This window comes from Acanthopagrus latus, chromosome 4, assembly GCF_904848185.1.
Source record: "Acanthopagrus latus isolate v.2019 chromosome 4, fAcaLat1.1, whole genome shotgun sequence".
NCBI classification, from domain to species: domain Eukaryota; kingdom Metazoa; phylum Chordata; class Actinopteri; order Spariformes; family Sparidae; genus Acanthopagrus; species Acanthopagrus latus.
In genome coordinates this window covers 3858283-3881976 of record NC_051042.1, presented here as the reverse complement: position 1 = coordinate 3881976, position 23694 = coordinate 3858283, and the positions used below count along the sequence as shown (strand labels likewise).

The window sequence follows — 23694 nt, the reverse complement described above, 5'->3', positions numbered from 1 at the left end:
ATTATGTAGTTATTATTTAAAATACATGATGCATACATACCTGCATACCTTCATTTTGGGGCGTTTCTTCCCCTCTTTGTCTACCAGTCCACTGGCTGTTAGCCTTGGTAAGAGATACAATTTTATTAAGGTTGACTTAAGGTTACAGACATATAAGCTAAGCATAATTTTTCTTGATTGTGTGTTCCTGGATAAAGTTAATCTCCAGCCATCAAATCTTCATTAACATAAACAACAGTGCATACACTGTTCTTCTTCAACTGTATGTCAACAGACGCTACACTTTCTCCATTACCTTTGTCTTATTTCTTCAATTTTCCATCCTATTTATTTAGTCTTTTGAGAGGAAGACATTAGCAAGTTGTTCCAGGGATAAGTAAGCACAGAGAGGGTAAGAATGTTCAGGGACAAGAGAAACTGCTGTCTCTGACAGCATCACATGAACTCAAATGATCCTGGAGGTTTAAAGGACGTAGCTCTCTGGCTGCCATTTTAATAAACTGGTCATTGGAAGAACAATGACAAAGCTGACAGCTCCCTGGTGTTTTGTTTGTGTAGGTGCTGAGGCTCTTGATGAGTGTGGACTGAGGTACCTGCTGGCCATGCGTCTTCACACCTGCCTGCTCACCTCTCTGCCCCCACTCTACCGCATGCAGCTGCTCCACCAGGGTAAAACACACTGTTTAGAAAGACATTAAATGCTGTTTTGTACCGTGTGACAGTAACACCAATATACTGTCACTTAATGGGTATGAGATGTTGAAAATGTTATCATGCAAAGTAATTTCCCTCTATCTCCGTGACAGGCTTATCAACATGCCACTTTGCATGGGCCTTCCACTCGGAGGCGGAAGAGGAGCTGTTGAATATGATTCCAGCCATGCAGAGAGGCGACCCACAGTGGTCTGAGCTCAGAGCTGTTGGAGTGGGTTGGTGGATACGCAACATCAACACTCTGCGGAAAATGGTGGAGAAGGTACCAAGACCAACTCAGACTATTTTTTTTTATTTGATATCAATACTACATGTATTTGGACTTCACTGCATCATTAGTGAAAGAGTGAAAAGAGTAAGAAGCAGCCACACTTCATGATGCAATGTCATCAACACACTAATTTGCTTGCTGTGAATTCTCCAGACAATGACTTGCTCTGTTTACACATAACACAGGCATTACACAGATTTTGTGCTAGGAAGTTGGCAGGGCAAAATCTTTTTAATGTCTGGGCCAACTAATTTGGACTTGGACTAACATTCACACATACACTTTCTCCAGTTAATGTCCCGAAAGCATCTGGATAGCAGTACATTTGTGACAGGGGCTTAACAGATTGACAGGAGACAATGTAGCTAAATTACATTTTGGACCAGTTGCAGAATGTTGAGCACTTGGGATGGGTTTGGTTGACACAAACAGGTATACCTGACAATACAATACTATCCTTCAACAGTTGTCAGTGTAAAGCTTGAATGTTAATTTTCTGTTGTTGCACTGGATTCCAAAAACACCTTACAGTTTAATGCAGTCAGTAAGAACATCGCCATCATCATCCTGTAGTCCTGTAGTTCATCCTGTAGTTCGGCCATCAAATCTAACTGTTCTGACTGCAAAATTCATAGTGCAGAGTGACATTTTTTGTCTCTGGATACATGAGTTCTTCTCTGTGATAATCAGCTGAAATGTATTTCCTACGGGAAGGCTGCATCCATGATGATATCAATGCAAATTAAAGCGTGTAGTTAATCTAAGTGTGTCTTTAACAGTAGCTAAATAAAATGAACATGTGCACTGGCATGTGTCATGATTTGCAGTGTTTTAATATTTTATTTCTACGTTGTTATGTAACTGTAATGTTTGTGTGTATTCAGATAGGTAAAGCTGCATTCCAGAGGCACAATGACCCTTTAGATGCTGCTCTGTTCTACTTGGCCATGAAGAAGAAAGCTGTCCTGTGGGGACTCTTCAGGTATCATCAGTATTCTTGAATTGAGCTGCTGTCCAGTTTAATTGAAGTTTCTCACATAACCTTTATGGGATGCTGAGATGTGTGTTTTTTCTTCTCTCAGGTCTCAGCATGATGAGAAGATGACTCAGTTCTTCAAAAACAATTTCACTGAGGACCGCTGGCGAAAGGCAGCTCTGAAAAATGCTTTCTCCCTGCTGGGGAAGCAGCGCTTTGAACAATCCGCTGCCTTCTTCCTACTGGCTGGATCACTCAAAGACGCCATAGAGGTGCAAACAAGACACACACTTTTACACTCAGCAACACACAAGATTCAGAGACATGGCTTATAACCGTTGAATCTGCTCCAACACTCCTTTTAACTCGCAACAGAAAGTTGGCATAGCTTTGTTCTATAGAAACAGTATGGAGGACGAAGGTTGGTCTGTATGAGAGTTAAATCACTAATAATGCAGATATCTGTTGCTGAGAGAGCTGAGTATTCCATAGCCTTTGAATCACATGAGAGAAGTCTAAATTATACTGATAAGATGCTTAAAAAGCCTGCAGAGTTTTCCTTGGTCTGGGCTTTTTTATCACACAGTCAAAATATACAGATAGTTAAACAAAAAGAAACAGAAGCATTAGCTTTGAGTGCTTCACTTCCATGTTTCAATGGAAATAATGCCTCAAATCGCCTTAAATTTCTGCCCTTTTTAGAATAGAAATGATCTGCCAGTGCCTACCTCAGTATTTATTTTTTGCTTAATGTTATTTCTTAGAGTGTCTTCAAATGCTACATATCCTTATAAACTGAGCCAAAATGATATAGAAGTCCATAAATAACTGATAAAAATATCGAAATTGTGTTTTAATAGAAAAAATACAAATAAATCATTCATGTTGTTCGGTTTTTTAAATTATACTGGATAAAACCAATTCTAAATGTAGAAACATCACCTCCTCGGCTTAGTATATTTTCTTCTCCTTCAAGGCAACAAAAAGACAATATAAGAGGGGAAAGTGTTGTGAAATACTCTTTGGTCATGACAAGAACATACAACGCTCAAAACTACGGACTTTGACTATTTCTCCTAATCTCGCTCTAACAAAAGTCACCCTGCTTATCTGTTTCCACAACGACATCATGAGCATACAACGTGAGGAGGCGGAAAACACAAGCCTATCTTGTCAAGTGCAAAAAGAATGAACGCTCTCTCTATTATGTTTTTGTTTACTGATTCAAACTGCAGTTTTAACCCAGTCTCACCTCTCCTCTGCTGGTCTGTGTTGTGTAGGTGTTGTTGGAGAAGATGGAGGATCTCCAGTTAGCCATGATAGTAGCAAGACTGTATGAGGCTGACTTTGAGAACTCATCCACCTGCCAAGGCCTCCTTTATGAGAAGGTCCTGGGCTGTAACAGGGATGGAAGTGGTTACCACTGTTCCAGACTGCACCCTGACCCGTTCCTGCGCAGCATAGCCTACTGGATCATGAAGGACTACACCCGAGCACTCGACACACTGTTGGAGCGGATCCCCAAAGAGGATGATGAGAACCCTGGTCAGCTGGTTTCAACATTTCAGTCAGCAAATCCTCTGAAATCTGTTTGCTCTGCTTATTATGTTTGTTTTTCTTTTTTTGTCTTCATCCCTCTGTTAGATGTGATGGTAAAATCTTGCAACCCGGTGGTGTTTAGTTTCTACAACTACCTGCGGACGCACCCTTTGATCATTCGTCGCCACTTTGCAAAACCAGAGGGCACAGCGACAAATGTGGGCCTCACAGCTGAGAAGAGCAACGCAGATGAGATCAACCTTATAGAGCGCAAACTGTTCTTCACCACTGCCAATGCACACTTCAAGGTGAGCTCATCAATAATATGGCCGCTCACTCAAGACAATTTTTTATGCACTTGGCACGTTATATCTACCTCCCTCTACAGCCTGAGAATATGTTAATTATGACTTAAGACATGGTTTTGATCATATCTAATCTAATCTAATCTAATCTATCTCATATCTTCTATAGGTGGGCTGTCCTGTTCTGGCTCTCGAAGTTCTCTCCAAGATTCCCAAAGTTACCAAAAAATCTGGCTCCTCACCTCTTAGCAAAGCCTCCTCTAAGGCCAATTTGAATTCGAGCCAACCTCTGGAAAATGGCACCCAGGGAGGTTTGGACTGGGGCTCCACAGCAGCTCCTGCCTGGGGAGGGAATGACAGTGCGGGTGGGTTGGATTGGAGCCAGCCCCTTGTCAAGGTGGAGGATGAGGGGCTGAAGCTGGACTGGGGAGAAGACAAGGACAATGATGAAGATGAGGATGACGATGGTGGTCTGACCATGAAGAAACCAGAAACTGAGACCAAAGCAGATGGAGGCTCAGAGGGTGGTGGAGCCAAACTACAGAGAGAGAACTCACAGGTAGGAATAATATATCCTGAACCACCTGTGGTTCCAGGTCTAATTAATCTAATAGGATCCCTTAGCTAACTAAGCAGCAGCAGGTGTCTACCTTCAACTAGTTGTTATATCTTAAACCTTAAACTCACCCTCGTATCTCTCATATTGTTCAGGGTGAGTCGGAGGTGGACGTGATAGCAGAGCAGCTGAAGTTCCGTGCCTGTCTGAAGATCCTGATGACAGAGCTGCGTACGCTGGCCACAGGCTTCGAGGTGGATGGAGGGAAGCTCCGCTTTCAGCTCTACAGTTGGCTGGAGAAAGAGATTGCAGCCATGCATACAATCTGCAACTACAAGGTACACTTTGATAACATTTTATGTATTCCATGCAGCTTTATATTCTTCCTCTCGTGTTGGTCATGGTTATACACCTTAAATTCTGTTCACGCAAAGGTGGAGGGGAAGGAGGAGGAGTCAGAGGTGGAGCGTTGGGGAGAGCGCACAGCATCAGTAGACATATCAGATGAAGCCCTGGAGCGTATCGAGGCCGGCGCCTACGAACGCCACCAGATGGAGCGACGTCGTCTTCAGGCCAAGCAGCAGCACTCTGAGAGGCGCAAGGCGTGGCTGAGGAAGAACCAGGCCCTGCTGAGGGTGTTTCTGTCCTACTGCAGCCTGCACGGAGCCAAGGGCGGAGGAGTGACGTCTGTGCGCATGGAGCTTCTGTTCCTTCTGCAGGAGAGCCAGCAGGTACACATGTACACTCAGACTTGCATGAATGCATATGCCTTTCTTCTGGATTAATGTGAAACTATCTCTTGTAATAATAATCAAATCTTCACTCCTTGTTTGACTTTGTAGGAACTCACAGTGAAGCAGCTGCAGTCTCCTCTGCCTCTGCCCACAACTCTGCCTCTGCTGTCTGCTTGCATCGCCCCCACCAAGACGGTCATAGCTAATCCAGTCCTCCACCTCAGCAACCACATTCACGACATCCTTCACACCATCACCCTCATGGAGTCTCCTCCGCATCCTGACTTCATGGATGATCGGGTCAGAACTCAACTAAGAATCTAACTTTTTATACAGACTACGCACAGAATCTGCAACCATCTGAAATCTTTCATTTTGATGTTTTCTTTCACTCTCAGGTGAATGCTCTGCACACACTTGCAGCTTCTCTGTCTGCTTGCATCTATCAAGCACTGTGTGACAGCCACAGCTACAGGTAACTGTGCCACAGGTCCAGCAGTCTCTGCAAGATTGTGTATGCCTTAAAGGAAAAGTTTGCCCAAAAATGAAAATTCAGTCATTATCTACTCACCCCCAAGTCAGGGCAAGTTTTGAAGTTCACAAATCATTCCTGGAACGTCACACCAAAACAGAGTTGCTGTGACTCAACAACTGACGTAGATGGGACTTTTTAAAAATGTAGAAAAACAGCCTTAAAGACAACCATAAAATGGCTCCAAACAGCTCAACTGGGGTAATCAAAGTTTCTGGGATCCACAAGACCCAAATTGATAGAAAATATGTTGTTTTCAACCGTGACACCCAGTCAAGCTTGTGCACCGCCTTCACACAGGTTGGGTAGTCACACATTATTTCACCAAGTCAGCAATTTTAAGTAAAGCAGTAGTTAAACATTTCTGCAAAATGTATGTCGATGCTAAGCTAACTACACCCTGACTGTAGCTTCTTTTCATTTCATTCTAGGAAAGAAAGCCAATTATATTATTTCCCCACATTTTCACATGGTTGAACTAACAGTTTACTTTTCTGTTGTTGGCTTTGCAGCAGCCAGGCGGAAGCCAACCAGTTTACAGGGATGGTGTACCAGGGCCTATTGCTCAGTGAGAGGAAACGACTCCGCACAGAAAGCATTGAAGAGCACATAACTCCCAACTCTGCTCCTGCACAGTGGCCAGGTAACAAAGCGCCTGCTTCTCCAGATTCAGCCATACCTTTCCATCAGTGGCTGGCGCTGTATTTGCATTTTTGTGGTAATTCTATGAAAGAAATAGTTTTAATGAGATAGAAACTGAGTCAGATCATATTTCAGAATCCTCACAGAATGCATAGAAAGGCAAAATGGCATATGTGTGAGCATCAAAGACATGATTGGGAGAGAATATGAAAAGCAGAGGGAGACGGCGAGCAAAGCAGGCCGTCTGTGTTTATGCAGAGAGGCAGATGGTGTTCTATAATAGGAGCTTCATGGCCTCTGGGAAGGAAATGGAAAGGCAGACACTGATCACGCCATCATGCGAATGTTTCATAAATGTGTCGTGTATTGTGCAGACATAGTGTTTTGTTCTGCTTCAGACGTTTTTGTAAATGACACAAATGCCATGTTTTTTTGTGTGTGTCCTCTCTCTGCAGGTGTGTCCTCCCTGATTTCTCTGTTGACGTCTGCGAGAGAGGAGGACCAGCCGAGGCTCAACGTGCTCCTGTGTGAAGCAGTCGTGGCTGTTTATCTTGCGCTGCTCATCCACGGCCTCGGCACGCACAGCAGCAATGAACTCTTCCGTCTGGCAGCACATCCCCTCAACAACCGCGTGTGGGCCGCCGTCTTTGGGGGAGGCGCCAAAGTCATTATTAAGCCAAAGAGGCCTGAGGCACCACCAGGTAGAATTACTAATTTGTAGTTAATTCAGATTTTTTATTCCATCACCATCGTCTTTGTTGTCATTTGTCTTCCTCCCTAGTTGTCTGCCACCATACTCTTTTCTTGCTGTCTTCCTCTGCTCCATCTGACTCTTTGCCTTTTGACTTACCTCTGAGGCAACGCTTCCATCCCTCAGGCTTTCCTACATAGTTACATGGAAGTACAACTAGTCCTGTCCTGTTGATGCTCCTAAGATGCTGCTGCTGCTGCCGTAGTAGTGTCTTGTATGAGTGTGCCCTCTGCCCTGTGTCCCAGTGCCAGCTGATTTTGAGGCAGCCAGGCCAGACGAGTCTCAGGAGACAGGAAGACCTGAGCAGAGCAGCCTCACCCCAAACCCCACTCCCACCCCCCAGCTCCCCAAACGACCCCCTCCTCCCGTTTCAAGGGGAGAGGGGTCGTGCACTGTGGCACCAGCAACTAAGGCCAGCTGTGAGTAACTGGGCTGGTGGATTGCAGTGCTGGTTTGCAGGATTGCAGTGCATGGTAACTGTACAGGTGTGCATTGAGCAGACGCTTGACTTACCCTCCTCCCCTTCCCCCTCTTTTGCGCAGCTATTACTGAATGCCCATTACAAACAACAAAGCTTACTAATGCTATGAAGACATAGTCATCTGTGTTCAGTGTCATAATGATCAGACAGCTGTGTGTGTCTGTGTGAGTGTGTGTGTACTGCACTGCATGTACATGTTGTCACGTCCCCATCTCATTGTCTCATTACTGTTGTGCCACTGAAGCAACAGCTGGAACTAGCAAGGACTGTTCAGAGGCCAAGGCTGAGCAGCCCTCTGAGACTAAATCTGAGACCGAACCAGGTACAGCTTGATAAGTTATTAGACTAATGAAATACTTTGATACTAGTTCTGTTTTTTTTTTCCAGTTGGTAACATTTTCAGGGGCAATTTGTAAGATATGGTCAGAATTTTAGTTTAAAACATAAAAAAGGTCAATTTAAAAGACAAGTTGCAAAGATGTGAGCTGAATTTAGCATCCTAACCAGCTAGCCCCAGCCCAACCTGTCTTGCAATACCACTTTGAACTGCAGCAGGCAATAGTCTGATAGTATAGCCCCATGTAGTTTCACTTGGGAATTGTAATGTAAGTTTGCCACTTAGTCTGTCAAGTAAGCAACACGGTTGGACCTGAATATTCTACTGTTCTGATATTTGTTGGGTAGGGGTTTGTTTTTCTATTTTGGATATTCGTTATTTATTCTTTGGCTAAATGTAGGCGATCAATTAAGGTGAACTGCAAAATAACTATTATGTCACAAAAAGTGCACAGGGGTTAATGAAACATGCATAAATCCCACCAAACTTTTAGGAGAAGAGTAGTAGAATTCTTAAAAAATGCCTTTTATTGAACAGAAAGACATGCATCATCCATCTCAGCCCAAAATGTAGAAATGTCTGGCTGACTCTGTCCTGAGTCTTGCTCAGAGCCCCCCTCCTGCCTCAAAGCTTCAAATTTTTGCTCTTGATTACTGCAAATGCTCCAGAGTTCAGAAGATGGTATTTGTGAAAGCCCAAGTATACAAACACTAAATGTCATGAACAGTTTTTTCACACCTTGTTTGTGTAACAGAAAATGTTTCTGAATAAAAGTTTCCCTCTTTTTACTGGACAAGACGAGCCTAATTGTCTTGTTAACTCATTGTAAAACACGCTTAAGCTGCAAAAAGTATAGTGAGCCGCAGTTGGCGGTGACATCGGTGATATGCTGCTTCCATATTTTTGGAGCGCCCCTTGAATTCTGACCGTATCTCACAAATTACATCTATCAGTGTTTATTAAGAATATGAGTGGAACAGATTTACTCTATTTGAGTTGTTTGTAGCAGAGATAGTAGTAGACTTCTAGTAGCCGGTGTGTGACTTGATTCAGCCGTTTGTCAGATTCTTACGTGTAGATATTAAGCCATTTTCTGAGTAGCTGTTTTACATAAGTCTTAGTATGTTGACTGAACTTGACACAGTTCATTCATATGCATTAGGCCAAAGTATCTGTGCTCACATTGTATTTGTGGGCGAGGAAGATATGGGCTGACATTTAGACTCTGTATCACTGTAGAGTCTGAGATAGCAAAGAGCCTTTTGAAGAGCTGCTCGGGGGGATCATAAATGCCAGATGTTGATAGGAATCACTTTGCTGAAAGTAAAAACCCCTCTTGAGCACCGCTGCAGTCTAACATGCATGTCAGAAACATACAGACATTTCATACCATGCAAATGTCCCTTTAATTTTCAAATTAACATCAATCTTTAAAGAAATAAACACGTTAAGGTCACTAGTCATTGTGTTTGCTTCCTTGAAGTGCTGCGAAAACCAAAAAATGTTTCGCAAATGCTTAACAAATTCTCCATTGTTGTTTAATGTGTGTATTATTTAGTGCCATGCACCACATTAAATATGAACTGATCCAGTTATGTAATGATCCGTGTCGTATTTGTGTGTCTAACTGCACTGTCTACTCTGGTTTGTGTCTTGTCTTGTTTTGTCTGGTGGGACGTCAGAGATAGTCAGCCACGATAATGGTGCAGGTTTGTGCACAAACCAGTGTGTCTTGCCCCGTGCCTCATTCCTAAATGTTTTGTGTTTGTGCATCTGTTCCTCTCTTTTCCAAATGTGTCGATTGTCTTTTGTGTGCTGTGATTCATCAAATACATAGGACTCAAACTTATATTGTAGACAGAAACCACATTTTGTAGCATTAAGGTAATGGTTGAATATGTATGAGCTCTGTCATGGATGCTGTTTTCTGTGTAGGTTGTGGATGCAGTTAACTTCCGCCTGCTCTATTTCTTGACCTTCTTCTGGCTTTAAAATGATGCTGAGTCTCAGCTCGTCCTCGTCATTTGTTCAGAACTGCAGCATACTGCGGTCTGCTGCAAACTGACCTTATCAGAGTTCATTGTTTTTGAAAGATAGCATCTCTGTTCGCTCTTCTCCTTCCCCCAGTGGCTCCCCCTCAGCCCCCAGCGGAGGATGTGGATCGATACAGACGTAGGTTCAACATGAGGATGCTGGTTCCTGGGCGCCCTGTGAAGGAGACGCCAGCTGCCCCGCCTCCCGTGCCCACAGAGAGACCCGCATACAGGGAAAAGTTCATTCCCCCCGAGCTGAGCATGTGGGACTACTTTGTAGCCAAAGTAAGGCATTGAGTTCTTTCAAATCAGCTAATTAGATCCGTTATTCATCATATCTCTATCTGCATTTTTCATTTGCTTTTTTCTCTTCCATCATTATTTCTTCCCTCTCAGCCGTTCCTGCCGCTGTCGGACAGCAATGCTCTTTGTGACTCAGACGAGAGCGGTGCAGAGGATGATGAAGACGATGACGACGCCTTCCTTTCTGACACACAGATAACGGAGCACTCTGACCCCAACTCCTACAGGTAGGGCTTGCACTCCTTGGTTTTTCCTGCCACCTAATTTGGATCGCCTTGTATCACCAGACCAAATTGCAAATGTCAAATTTGTCTTAAACCATTTGGTTTTTTATTTTAAATGGGCGTCATCAGTGGGCACAGACCAGGATGCCTCTGGATGGCGTCGGACAGACCAATCAGAACAACGAAACGTACAACGTAGTGCTGAGCTAGTCAACATGATAGCTGATACATGCACAGATCAAAGCATGTTTGAAATGTAAGCTTGTTAGCTCCCACTAAATCATAGCAGGCTGCTACTAACAATATTACAAACACTAGCACAACACAACATAGTGTTGTCAATGTGGAAATTACTAGAAAGGCGAGTTCTGTCCTTCCATGTAAAAATGACGGATGCATTTGGGCCGAAAGTCACCAGTTAACGCGGCCAATCTTTAAACTAAAACACTAGCAGTGCTGTGTGTCCTCGCCTTATGGAAATCAGAACAAACTTTTAAATGAGGCTTACTTCTCACCTCAGATTTGTTCAGAAACAGATTTTAGTGGACTGCTCAAGGTGAGACAAGTTTATGTAACTGCTTACCTGTTTCAGACAACAACTATTACTCGTGCTCAAACACCCTTGGCTAACTGAGCATCGTATCAGACCAGAGACTGATTATGAAGTCAGTGTATCAAACCCGCTCCAGATCTGATAAATGGTTGTGGTTGGACCGGCACAGGACGAGTCAGATGGAAATCTGTCTGAACAGGAGGGATGCCAGACGCTTCTGCCAGAGCAAATGAACCATGAGTTCCCAGATTCGTCTGGTTCCCCAGCTGTAATGTGGAGCCTGTGCTTCAGCTTTTAATCTTCCTGCATGTGTGTCTGTGTGGTGCGTAGCTGGGCTCTGATCCGCCTGGTCATGGTGAAACTGGCTCATCACAACGTCAAGAACTTCCTCCCCCTCACTGGCCTCGACTTTACAGGTACTGGTGATATGTTGTATGTGAAAATACATAAAAAATAATTGAATGTAGTTTATAAGAATATACATAAATGAACTAATCATTGTTGTTGCTGCTGCCTATAAACAGTAAATCCATATGTGTTTGTGCCACAGACCTGCCAGTCACTTCCCCTCTCTGCAACGCTGTGTTGAAGACTTTAGAGAACTGGGAGCAGCTTCTGCTGGAGCGAATGAACAAGTTTGACGGCCCTCCTCCCAACTACATCAACACTTACCCCACTGACCTCAGCGCAGGAGGTGGCCCAGCCATACTCCGACACAAGGCCATGCTGGAGCCAGATAACACACCCTTCAAGTGAGTGTGAAATCATATACAACATACAGAAAAGGAGAATAATAGCATTCAAGCAACATTAACATCTAAATTTTGTTTTACTTTTTAAATTTAGAGAGTGCAATCCTAACAGTAATAACACTGTTACTTTATCAAAGAGTAAATGTAGATTTTGGATAGATACACAGGGCAAAGTGACAAACATACAAAAGACACACAAATCACACAGGTCACAACAGACAACAAAAAAAAAAAACATGAGAGTCCTATTTTGTATTTCTTACTTCTTACTTTTTTATTGTATTGTTTATTCCCTTACTGTTATTTATTGTTTTATTACAATACCCTGTCCTTTAGCCTCAGTGATGAAGAAATTTCCCAGTTTGCGGGACAAATAAAGAAAGTCTGATTCTGATTCAGATTCTGATTCTGAAAACATACTAAAACTTTCATTTCCGAAGGGTACTAGTGTAGATCAACACATGATGGACACATAAAATCCCATCATGCGTATAGAAGAATATCTCAAAAATGATCTCAGATAAGAAGCCCTGAGGGGGAGGTGGAAAGTCTTTGAGTTTCTTAAATGAAAAAAATGTTTTTTTAAACAAACTTGGTGAAATGGAATGAAACTGGTTTGTTTGTTTGTTTCATTTGTGAAACTGGTGAATTCTTTTTTATAAAGGTAGGACAAAAAGAGAGGGGTTTTTTTAAATTAAATTTTTTTTCTATTCTTTCCTAAAAAGTTCTGAATTCTTTCTCATGTGTGAAAACGAGAGGGTTTTTTCGTCTCCTGTAGAAATTTTTCTTTACAAACTCCAGAGTGAAGTGAAAAAAAAAGCCAAATCTGCAAAGGCAATAAGCATTTAATTTAGTTTAATAAGTATTAGCCCTAAAATATGTCATCATAATAAGAATATGACTGTGAACTGCGAGAAAACTGTGAGAAACACAAGTCCTTTCCTAACAGTAACAGGCACTGTTGAGCCAATGGTTGCAAATCGCAAGACTTATATTTGCTTCAAAAACAACAAAGTGATTTACAAAAGAACTTTAAAATATGAAGTAAGTAAAAAGCAGAAAACACAATGAAAAAACATCCCAGTGACAACAGTAAACAACAATTGTAGGCATAAGACAACAGATAAAAGATTAGTGAGCCACAAATATCAAAAATCTCAGCCCAGATTTCGAAAAAGAGATGAAAGGTGTTTAAATAAAGGAAAAAAAACACAATCAAAGTCATATCGGACTTTCCATATCAGTAGTTCTTTTATGCTTTTCACACAATAGACAACAAACGTCTCCAGTTTCAGACACACATGCAGCATCACATAATCTCGTATTCCATGACACTGTAAATAAAACCTGACATAAGACCTGTTAGCAGATACACTCTAATGCGACTTGCTTCTTTTTATCTATACGTTTTCTTCCAGGACAAAGAACCACCTTTCCTTCCCAGCTCGACGTCTTTGGCATTTCCTGGTCAAACAGGAAGTTCTTCAGGAGACTTTGATCCGTTACATCTTCACTAAGAAAAGGAAGCAGAGTGAGGTCAGCAGCTCACATGCATTAAACAAATTTAGCTTTCTTTTCTCAGTTTTGTGTTCATTTGCTACGATGAATAAACCCGCCATTGTTTTATTTAACAAGTCCTGGTAGTTCATATTTACATTGTGTTCACTTTCCCTCACACAAGTACCGCATTGGCCCAAATATAAGACCATTTTCTCTGAGACATTATATTTTTAAGTGTGGGTTAGCCTTGCATTGAATTGCTAGATCAGGGGTGCCCAAACTTTTTTCCTTTGGAGGGCAAAAATTAAACATAACAGTAGGGATGGGGCCAAAAGCAAACAAGCATGAAAAAATGAAAAATGAATTCTACGTATAAAAAAAGCTTTTTTTTTTTCTACAAAAACGCCTAGACAGAGATTTACATTGTGATTATTTAAAGATGCAACTTGTAAGAACTTGCCATAAAAATCACACGATGCCGAGGATCGTGACTGCAGAGACACGTCATCAAACAACATGGAGCATCAGAATGTCACGCAAGAAGACGTGTCCAGCAAACTAATTAATTTATTACAGACTGTCAAAATAGTTTGTTTCTTCTTACTGGCTAATAAGTGCAGTTTTATGAACAAAAGTGTATATTGAATATTATATTTGGGCCAATTCAGTCTGAATTTAATTGCACCTTATTTCTGTTTGAGCAGCATGTCTACATTAGTTTACTAATAAGAATGGAAACATTGTCGACACATTATGCACAGACTCGTTTGTACAGTGAGATTCTAGACACAAGCTTTGAGAAAGTTATTTGTTGATGTCTTTATTAGAAGCCTGTCAGATCTGATCATGACTGTCTGACACATACACTGACGTGCCTGTGAGGCATCTCGTCATTAATCCAAGTGCTCACTGAGCATTTATCTGTAGTTGCTGATATTATTGTTTTTGTTAACCAAAGAACAGGAGAGTTCACGGTCTTCTCTGATGTCTGGAACTCTTCATTATTATGTAATAACTCTCCTGACAGAGTGCAACTGTAGCTGCCCGTAGCTGCAAAATCAGACAAAAATCAAAGGGATCCTGGTCCAAGATACAAGTTTCTTAATAATTACAACATTATTACAACTTTACAGTACTTAAAATTACACTGTACTAGTCAGATCCATAGTTATTGATTCCATTCATCCTGCTACACGGCTGTAGCTCCATGCTAATGAGGTGCACTGAGTTCAGAGTTTTTGCACATTTGACATCAAAGATCCTGTCAACCCTTTTACATTTTCTTTTCATTCCATGTTTTATTTTCCCGTGTTTGTGCATGTGTTTTGTGTTGTGCCGTGTTTGTGTTATGTGTCTATATTGCCTCTGTGTGTGTTGTGTAGTCTGTAGAGAACCATACGGACCATATAAGCCCAAACTGCATAGCAGGAGCTAGCAGTCCCTATAAGGTAGTATTATTTACTGTACCAGCCCAGGCCCTGGCTCTGTCCGTCCGACCGTCTGTCTGTCTGTCTGTCTGGGAGAGTCACTACTAAGCCAAGCTTGAAGGAGCAAGTGCATTAAAGTTTAAAAGAATTACTGTGCATCAATTTGCACATAGTTTAGTTCTGCAATTAGCGCTGGGTGAAGCTCCTGTTGTTTCCTTCCAGCTCGGCCTGATAGAGACTGCTCTGACAGTTTTTCTGGCATAAAATCCACTCAAGGCTCTAAAGGCTTAGACCTAACGTCTAATATTTCCGTCTAACTGGGACACTTATGACATCAACTCACATAACCTCACATCCGATCCCTACCAATAACACTTCTCCCTGTGTTTCTCACTCCCTTTTCCTCTCTAGCTGGAGTGATTCTGCTGGACTTAAAAGCAAAAGACTAAAAATAACTCTTCCTGAGAGATTTGGCACATTCAGTAGATCTACTAACATGCATGCTCACTGTCAGGGCTGTGTAAGGCTTGCTTATCGTGCAGGGTGTTTTTTCACCGGGGAAACCAACAGTGAGAGCAATCAATATTTAATTGTGTATCTTTTGTATGATTAGTCTTCTCCCCCTGTGAATGTAGCTGTCCTTAATGCTACCTTCACGTGAAGTGGGAATATTTTTGGAGCAGCTTGATGGCATAAAGCCAATGTTGGGGGATTTTCTGTCTTTTTAGACTTCAAAACATGCATTTTTGTGTTTTCGACTGCAGCTTTAATTTTATTGAAAAATAAAACCTTCATGTCTCATTTTTCTTTGAATTTTTCAGGTGGAGGCAGATTTGGGCTACCCAGGAGGCAAAGCTAAAATCATTCACAAGGAGTCTGATATAATCATGGCATTTGCCATTAACAGGGTAAGTTATTAGTTGGAAGCCTCCCATCATTTTGTGATTATTTCCCTTGATGTTTCCTGGAAAGAACTACTCGTAATGTGATGTTGTACAAAGTCAAAAGTGATCAGATTATCTTTCCAGGAACTTTCCTCTGATTGTACAAATACACATCAGTGTCTTTCTCAGAAACTTCTCAGTAAGTTTCAAGTTGATTTAATTTATATAGCATTTCAAACGCAAACAAGTTTTTTAAAGTGCTTCACAAAAGACCTATGTATTCATCCAGACCAACAAAACAATGAAACTGTAATACAAAACCCAATAACTCTGAGATAAACAAAAACAAATTAAACACAATTTAAAGCCTGAGAATAAAAGTGGGTCTTTAGATGCGTCTTTAAAGCATCAACAGACTGAGACTGCAAACTGTTGCAGAGTCTTTATATATTGTCTTTTCTTCCCTCCTCATCCCTCTCCCTCCTTCCTCCCTTTGTTTCCAGGCCAACTCCAACGAGATCGTGTTGGCCTCCACTCATGACGTCCAGGAGGTGGACGTGTCGAGTCTGGTGTCGGTCCAGCCCTACACCTGGATCGGGGATGACTTTGATAAAGAGTCCCGCAGGTGAGATTCAGGGCAGATATTGATGACGTTGGTCTGTCCTCAGATAAGCTATTCCAATCCTCGCTGCTCCTGCACACACAGTAAACAGTTGATTTTTGATCTTCGTGTCTTGTTAACAAGAGAGAACTGATCTGAAAAGTTTTGACAGGATAGTTAAAAAGAAGGTTTTTGGACAACTGATGTTATCAGATGCTTGTTCTGCTCTCCGCTGTCCTGCCAGTGAGAAGTGTTGATCTCAGAATGCGATGTTACATGGAGGACAGTTAAGGTGGAACGCTCCTAAAGCTTAGTTCCATATAAACACACAGATAATTTGTTGTTTTGTGGTTAGCAAAAAACAATATTGACCTTGAAGTTGAAAAAGGAGCCTCATATAAGAAACAATACTAAAATAAAAAGCCTGAAAAGTCCCGTGAGATGTTGTGTGGATAGTTGTTGCCAGAAGACAGTAGTGTTCCACCTTAACTCTCCTCCATGTTACGTTGCATTTGGAGATCAATACTTCTCAGCTGCCATGACGGCTGCGAGTGAACAAGCTACTGACGTGAGTTGTTCAAAACCATCTTTTTAGTAAACTCTGTGTACACAAACAATGTTCTCAATGCTTGTGTTCATGTGTGGAGACTCTGGTGATACTACGAGCAAAGTTTCATGTTGTCAAGCCTTCTTAGTGTTTTAAAAATAGCGATTTTCATGCTAACATAGAATTTGCCCCAAGAACTCCCATTGAAAATGAGTTTGACCCAAAAATGAAAATAAGGTAAATCTTAAAAGTGCCTCTTTCGTCGTAATTATGCTTCTACACGAAGGTTTGACTCATATACATTTACAAAAAAAGTCTAGGTTGTATTTTGTTGAGAGTTTCACTTTAAACATGTTTGCATGGTGTGCTCTGGCTGTGTTATGTTTCACAGCTCTGACGACATCGATCATCGCTCCTCTCATACCAACATCGCCCAGGCCAGCTCTGTCCCCTTCGCGCCACCACAGATGCCGGTCTCTGCATCCATGCCGTGGCTCGGCAGCGGCCAGACCAGCATGGGAGCCAGTGTGGTACGAGTCTGTCTACTACAAACGCAGATATACACAAACACAGCCAAACCAGGAAGCATTGGGTGTGTAGTTCTCAGTGATGGTCAGCAGGGGGAAACTGAGCTCTGTTATAGAGCTCGTAGACAGATGAGGATCTCACTCTGCAGTCTCATTTTATAACAGTCTGTGCTCCACACCAGATGCTCCAGGAAAGTAAAATAGACATTTGACTTCTTGCATTTACTTCTGCAGTCTGCACATCATCAGGAGAAGTGTATGTTTTTAATTCTTATCAACTTTGAGCCAAACTGAGCAGTGCCGACTAAACAGCTGGCCTGCTGAGTCTGCGGAGGCCGATTCAGAGAGGAGGTGTGTTTGCACGGCAGAGGTGGACGCTTATAAACACAGATAACAGCAGCTCTCACAGTCGGCGAGCCAAGGTACACATCTGCGTAACAGTTAACACGCAGTCAGGGTTCTCCATGTCCCAGCCGTGTTGATAAATGTTGAATGTGATACAGCAAGCAAGACAGGACAAGAGGGTGTCATCAGGCTCCGAGGGTTACAGACGAGCTTTCATCAGGCTGCAGTCAGGACTGGTTAGTGAAGATCCAGACATTTAATACCTGGACTGATAGTTGCAGCATCCTCATCCTCACATCATATAGACACCAACAGTCCTCACAAGATGAAGGGCCAAATTCACCTCCTACAGTCCCCCTTTTTATCAGACGAAAAAAAATTCAAGAGAAAAAACTGGCAAACTTTTTGTTACCTTGGTTTCATATATGAAAAAGGTAGAATTTTCCAGCGGGGGGGCAAAAAAAAAAAAAATCACAGGAAAAAAACAGGAAAAGCTTTATTTCACTCGGTTTCACTCTTTTTAATTCAGATTTTTTATTTTTATTTTCTTGCTTCTCAGATAAAAAAAAGAAGAAAATAAAGAACTTATTAGATCACCAGAAAGGAAAAAGAAATTAATTTGCTCATCAGGGCTTCCGTAGTTCTGAGGCTGTTCTGTGAACAGTGTTCAGATGAATTGTAAATGTAGTAAATATGAATAGTATATATATTTAACTTATGATCAACGCATGACAATTACAGGCTTAGGTTGCTAGCCACACCCATTTCCAGTTTAAGCACCGCCCATTCAGCACGGATACAGACAATGATGCACTCACTCATCCCTGCTAAAAATTACAGTTATATCAACTATAACATTCTGGACATTATGATACGTTTTTTTTCAGATTATGAAGAGAAATCTGAATAACGTGAAGAGAATGACGTCTCATCCCATCTATCAGTATTGTAAGTGCCCACTCTGGACCCTGTGATCACCAGCATACATTTGAAATTGAGTGATTTTGGTTTATTTCATCTCATCTGACTTTCCTGTGTGTGTGTGTGTGTGTGTGTGTGTGTGTGTGTGTGTGTGTGTGTGTGTGTGTGCATGCGTGCGTGCGTGCACGTTTGTGTGTGCGTCAGACATGACGGGAGCTCAGGACGGCAGTGTGAGAATGTTTGAATGGAACAGACCTCAGCAGCTCATTTGCTTCAGACAAGCAGGCAACGCAAGAGTCACCCGGCTCTATTTCAACTCCCAGGGCAATAAGGTACACACACACACACGCACACACTGCAGAGTCTGTGTTTTGTCTATCTGGTGTGATTGTTCTGACTGCTCTGAGCTCTTCTTGCAGTGTGGGGTTGCTGACGGAGAAGGCTTCCTCAGTCTCTGGCAGGTCAACCAGACTTCCTCCAACCCCAAACCCTACCTGGTGAGGTCACTTCCTGCTTCCCCCACCTCTTCAATCACCACCCAAGCACACAAATATACATCTTTAGACAACAAAAGACGAAAACATAATATCAGAGGTGGCAAAAGTGCGCATATTCTTTCCTCTAGAAGAAGTACAGTCGCTTGTAAATACTTATTCGACTTCTTTACTTAAGTAAAAGTAAATATTTACAGGCTCTGAAATGTATTAAAGTAAAAAGTTTCCCTCCAAAGATATTTCTACCAGCCATTTCTGAGCAGAGCTAACTAAAGCTCACGTCACATTAATATAATTCAAAGATTATAAAGGTTAAAGGTAGAATCACTAGGATTTGTCCCAGCCGTTCCTGAACGCACCACAAAGATAGTTGATTGTTGAGTCTCATTCCCAGGACGTCACATAGACGCATGTTGGGATGTTAAAACGTCCCGAGCAGCAACAAAGTGAGAAAGTAAGAAAATCCAGGCAGAGGGCTGCAGGTCTCTGCAGATATGAGGCACTAACACGCCTTTTCTCTCCGTTCCCTCTCTGTCTGTTTCTGTCTTCTGATGTCTTTTCATCTCGCTATGTCTGGGAAGGCAGCGTGCAATGAGGCAAAATAAAGAAAATCTGTAATTCCCCTCAAATACATCAAACTAAAGTAACAAGTCTGTTTTAGAGCTATAAGGAGAACGTACAGATACTTTTGCTCAAACGTTGGGAGAAAAGTCAAAAGTTGTCAGAAGAATAAATACTCATAAATACTCAGGCACAGATACCTGATAAACCCACTATTTATATTTATCTGCAAAATATGTTACATTAAAATGAATATGTTTGTTTCCTGCTGACAGAGCTGGCAGTGTCACACTAAGACTTGTGGTGATTTCGCCTTCATCACGTCCTCCAGCCTCATCGCCACCGCCGGACAGTCCAATGATAACAGGTCGGTGTCTGCACTGTCAAACAGCTCTGCATCTCTCATTAACCCACTAATATCACCCTTGTTTCACCTCTCCCGCAGAAATGTTTGCCTTTGGGATACTCTGATTTCACCTAGCAATACCATGGTCCATGGTAAGAAATTATAAATGTCTTTGAATAAGCCTCTTTTAAGGACTTTCCCCTCTACATCTTTTGTGATCTAATTCGGCATTTCGTCCCTCCCACTCATTCAGCGTTCCCCTGCCATGAGAACGGGGCCACTGTGCTGCAGTACGCTCCCAAACAGCAGCTGCTGATCACCGGAGGCAGAAAAGGCTTTGTGTGCGTGTTCGACATCCGCCAGAGGCAGCTGCTCCACACTTTCCAGGCCCATGACTCAGCCATCAAGGCCCTCGCACTGGATGCCTTCGAGGACTTCTTCGTCACCGGCTCTGCAGAGGGCAACATGAAGGTGACGCATGCTCCATCACACACACACACGCAGACCTGCCAAAACACATCACAGACGCATTTTGAGTTTGTACTAAGGATTTATGTCTTATTCTTTTTGAAATCAGGGAGAGAGGAGAGAAAGTCAAGTCAGAGTCAAATACCCAGTCTGCACATGTACAGCTCATAATGCTGTCAGGCAGCAAATGTAACTCATAAAAGTTGGACTCAGTGACAGTTAAAGCTGAAATACAACATTCACTCTCCTAGATATTGTACCAGAGCAGCAGCATCTCAGACCAAAACAAAACACACACACACACACACACACACACACAGGGCTGGTGGGGAGATGGAAGCACACACAAACACACAAATATTTTAAGAGTCACTCATATTAACTTAAGTACAAAAACTGATTTTCCAAAATAATCTAAATTCCTCAATTTCCTTTCATCTGTGAACCTTTTTTTTAAAAAGGAGGGGTTTTAAAAGGGGGGAGAGCTGTTGTCTGTTTCCTCTAAAAATACAAAAATCTTTAAGAGACTTTTTCTTTCATATGTGAAGCCAAGTGAAATTTATTATAATAAAAAAATATCAGGAGAAATTTTGCTCGGTTTCACACTTGAAAACCACAGATGGGATGAAGAAGCTTTGAAAAATGATCCTGGCAAAATCTCAAGTCATAAACAGAGGAGAGAAAATAATTCCGATCAGTTAACAAATGGATCGCCAGAAAGAAAAGTCCCCACTTGCCCCTCAGGGCTTCTGTAAATGTGCATTTTAAGCTTTATTCTATTATTTCTGTGCGTTTGCTGCTGGTCATAGAATCAGTGAAGTGGCAGCAGAGTGACACTTCTCAGATGTCTGTTCTCAGCAGCCTACTGTGTTCTGGTCGTCTTCTGTCTTTCATTCTCAACTTCCTATGCTTTCATTGGCTGCTTTATATCTTTTGGGCGTCGTCAAGGCATCGGCGAGCTGTCAGATCACGTCTTTGAAAAGTTCTCTTCTAGTTCAAGCACCACCCAAACAATGACTTGTCTCTGATCTGGGGGCTTTAGTTGCAAACCCCAAAAACTGTCAGTGGAAAATCAGGGCTACAGAGTCTGATCTCGACATCAGACACGTTTTCAATCAAAATGCCACAACTGTGCCGCCTGAGTGCTGCACATTATACCATGCTGCTTCTGGTGAGACATTTGTCAGCTTGATTATCGACTGTTTTAAAATGTGAGCCGTTTGATAAAGAACAGAAACAGACTTGTTTTGTACAAAGTAATTTTTACACCACTGAGAAAGTGACACCACTTTCAAATTGCCTTTGACAGTCGCAGCAGCAGGCTCTACATCACGGAAGAAGAGATCAGTAGGCTGGTGTGAAAAAAGAAACTTAACACCTATTCTATCCTCTCTGTGCTTTCTCTATTTCAAGGTGTGGAAGTTAGCTGGCCACGGCCTCATGCACTCTTTTAGCACCGAACACGCCAAGCAGTCCATCTTCCGCAACATCGGTGCCGGCGTCATGCAGGTGGAGACGCGTCCCGGCAACCGCATCTTCACCTGCGGAGCAGACGGCACCCTGAAGATGAGGGTCCTCCCCGACCGCTACAACATCCCCAGCAGCTTGGTCGACATCCTGTAACACCTACTTCCACTTCTGAGGGTCCAAAGAGGAAAGAGACAGAAAGAAAAAAACACATACAACTTGTAACACTCGCTAGGCATTAATAGTGTAAGTGAAGGGGAGGAGTTAGTCAAAAGATCACCATGCTTTTGGCCTCTTTCACTGTGTGCAGTGTTCATGGGTTTACACTTCATGTAAATCGTATCCAGAATGAGAAATGGAGCTGCAAATATTTTTTTTCCCCAAAGGCTGAAAGCAAAAGTTACAAGCAAAAGGTATCATACTTGATTTTAAAGCTAGATTTATTGTAATTTTATTGAAGAATCTCTACTCTTAGAGTGTGTCCATAGGGAAGCTATGCATGTCCTGTTCTCGTTACGCGGTGCAATCACAGGTCTATTGATAGTGCTCTGTAAAAGTGCTCAAGCAAAAATTTTAAAAGTGTGTAACTGTCGTCATTTTGTGCCCACAGCTGAAAATCTCTTAGCATCTACTGTAACCAGCACTGTGGTTTGTTATTAAGTCAGTGGTTTCCAGTGTGAATCAAGTTGTTGGAATCTGCATTTTGTTTCAATGGTTTTGCCCCCCTGCCTTTTTGCCCGGCTTTTCTCGGCCCTTATGGAAGAGTTGATGGTGCATTGCTCCTGTAGTGACCCCAATCCCCCCCACACACACTTCCTGTTTCACTGGCTGCCCACCACTCACTCCGGCCTCTCCCAGTTTGGGCCCGGCCCGGTTCGGCCCGGTTTGGCCCGAGAGTGTTTGTCCCACTCTGCTGTGTCTGCCATCTGTACGCCTGCCCGCCCACCTGCCCTCAAATGCCTGTTTGTGTGGCAGACTCACTGCTAGAACATTCCTGTTTGGAAGATGATGTGTTTTATTCCTGTGACTGTGATTTCAATGTTTCCACTTGTCTGGTTCAAACCCGAGCGCCCACCAACCCAGAGCAGAAACACAAAGGTTCACTTCTGGTTTTGCACAATATAGTCTTGAATTTGTCTTTTTTTTTAATTTTATTATTTAAATTATTTATATGTTTGTGTTTGTTTTGGTTGTCCATTCCTTTTTAAAACTATTTAACTTATTGCCTTTTATTTTAGGAATGTAAGGGGTTCTACTGTATCTGACTGGGAGATGTGCAACACAGTCTACTGTATGTAAGTGTGCGTTACCTCGCTAGTTGTTTTTACCGTTTCATCCATAAGGAATAGATATTTGCACTCAAATTCTGGAGACACTAAAAGTTTATTTCAAATAAATAGGTTATTGAAGAAGAAACTGTTATATACAAATGAATGTCTGGCTTTATTTGGCCTAGTAGTAAAACGTTTGAAATAGTTTTAATATATAAATTATATAAATATAAATATATATATATGAAATACCACAACAGCTTGTACAAACATTAAAGCATTTCTTTATTTTTGGTTTGTATCATACCAGCTGGATTAGTTGTAACTTTTGTTAAGTGTATGTATGGTATTTATTAAAGAGATTTGTGTTTCTCTCCCTCTTTCTGCCCACTATGTGTACTGTATGTATCTTAAGTGTTTTACCGATGGTCCTACTGGTGTCTGGTGTGTATGTGCGTGTGCATGTAATAATGCAAAAGAAGCCAATATCATGGGTAGACGCTTACTAGGGCACTTGAGCCTGGAGGTGTGTGAGAGAACAGGTCATGGTCAGAGTTTTACCTTTGTAAAGTGAATAAATTCTTTTTATTTCATCAGGGTGATTTGCCACTGTTGTTTTCTTTTCAGAGGAA

General features: G+C 42.0%; 1 protein-coding gene across 9 annotated transcripts in view; it reads left to right on the top strand.

Moving 5' to 3' along the window:
• Window positions 1-23655, top strand: part of dmxl2 (Dmx-like 2) — a 49636-nt gene extending 25981 nt beyond the window's left edge. For 3 of the 9 annotated variants that reach the window (XM_037094457.1, XM_037094456.1, XM_037094455.1), the window contains exons 26-53: window positions 559-669; window positions 807-976; window positions 1870-1967; window positions 2068-2233; window positions 3242-3808; window positions 3975-4364; window positions 4517-4699; window positions 4796-5092; window positions 5204-5395; window positions 5494-5570; window positions 6140-6270; window positions 6725-6970; window positions 9966-10156; window positions 10268-10401; window positions 11282-11367; window positions 11502-11703; window positions 13122-13239; window positions 14586-14651; window positions 15452-15538; window positions 16018-16139; window positions 17054-17192; window positions 18422-18482; window positions 18660-18787; window positions 18875-18952; window positions 19786-19877; window positions 19956-20008; window positions 20110-20327; window positions 21738-23655. In XM_037094457.1, the coding sequence (XP_036950352.1) occupies window positions 559-669; window positions 807-976; window positions 1870-1967; window positions 2068-2233; window positions 3242-3808; window positions 3975-4364; window positions 4517-4699; window positions 4796-5092; window positions 5204-5395; window positions 5494-5570; window positions 6140-6270; window positions 6725-6970; window positions 9966-10156; window positions 10268-10401; window positions 11282-11367; window positions 11502-11703; window positions 13122-13239; window positions 14586-14651; window positions 15452-15538; window positions 16018-16139; window positions 17054-17192; window positions 18422-18482; window positions 18660-18787; window positions 18875-18952; window positions 19786-19877; window positions 19956-20008; window positions 20110-20327; window positions 21738-21947 (4613 nt within the window). In that variant the 3' untranslated portion in view covers window positions 21948-23655. Of the gene's footprint in view, window positions 1-558; window positions 670-806; window positions 977-1869; window positions 1968-2067; window positions 2234-3241; window positions 3809-3974; window positions 4365-4516; window positions 4700-4795; window positions 5093-5203; window positions 5396-5493; window positions 5571-6139; window positions 6271-6724; window positions 6971-9965; window positions 10157-10267; window positions 10402-11281; window positions 11368-11501; window positions 11704-13121; window positions 13240-14585; window positions 14652-15451; window positions 15539-16017; window positions 16140-17053; window positions 17193-17423; window positions 17659-17692; window positions 17775-18421; window positions 18483-18659; window positions 18788-18874; window positions 18953-19785; window positions 19878-19955; window positions 20009-20109; window positions 20328-21737 lie in introns of those variants that run through there. The other 6 variants (XM_037094460.1, XM_037094459.1, XM_037094462.1 and 3 more) reach the window with 5 other exon arrangements.
• Window positions 23656-23694: the final 39 nt, after the last annotated feature.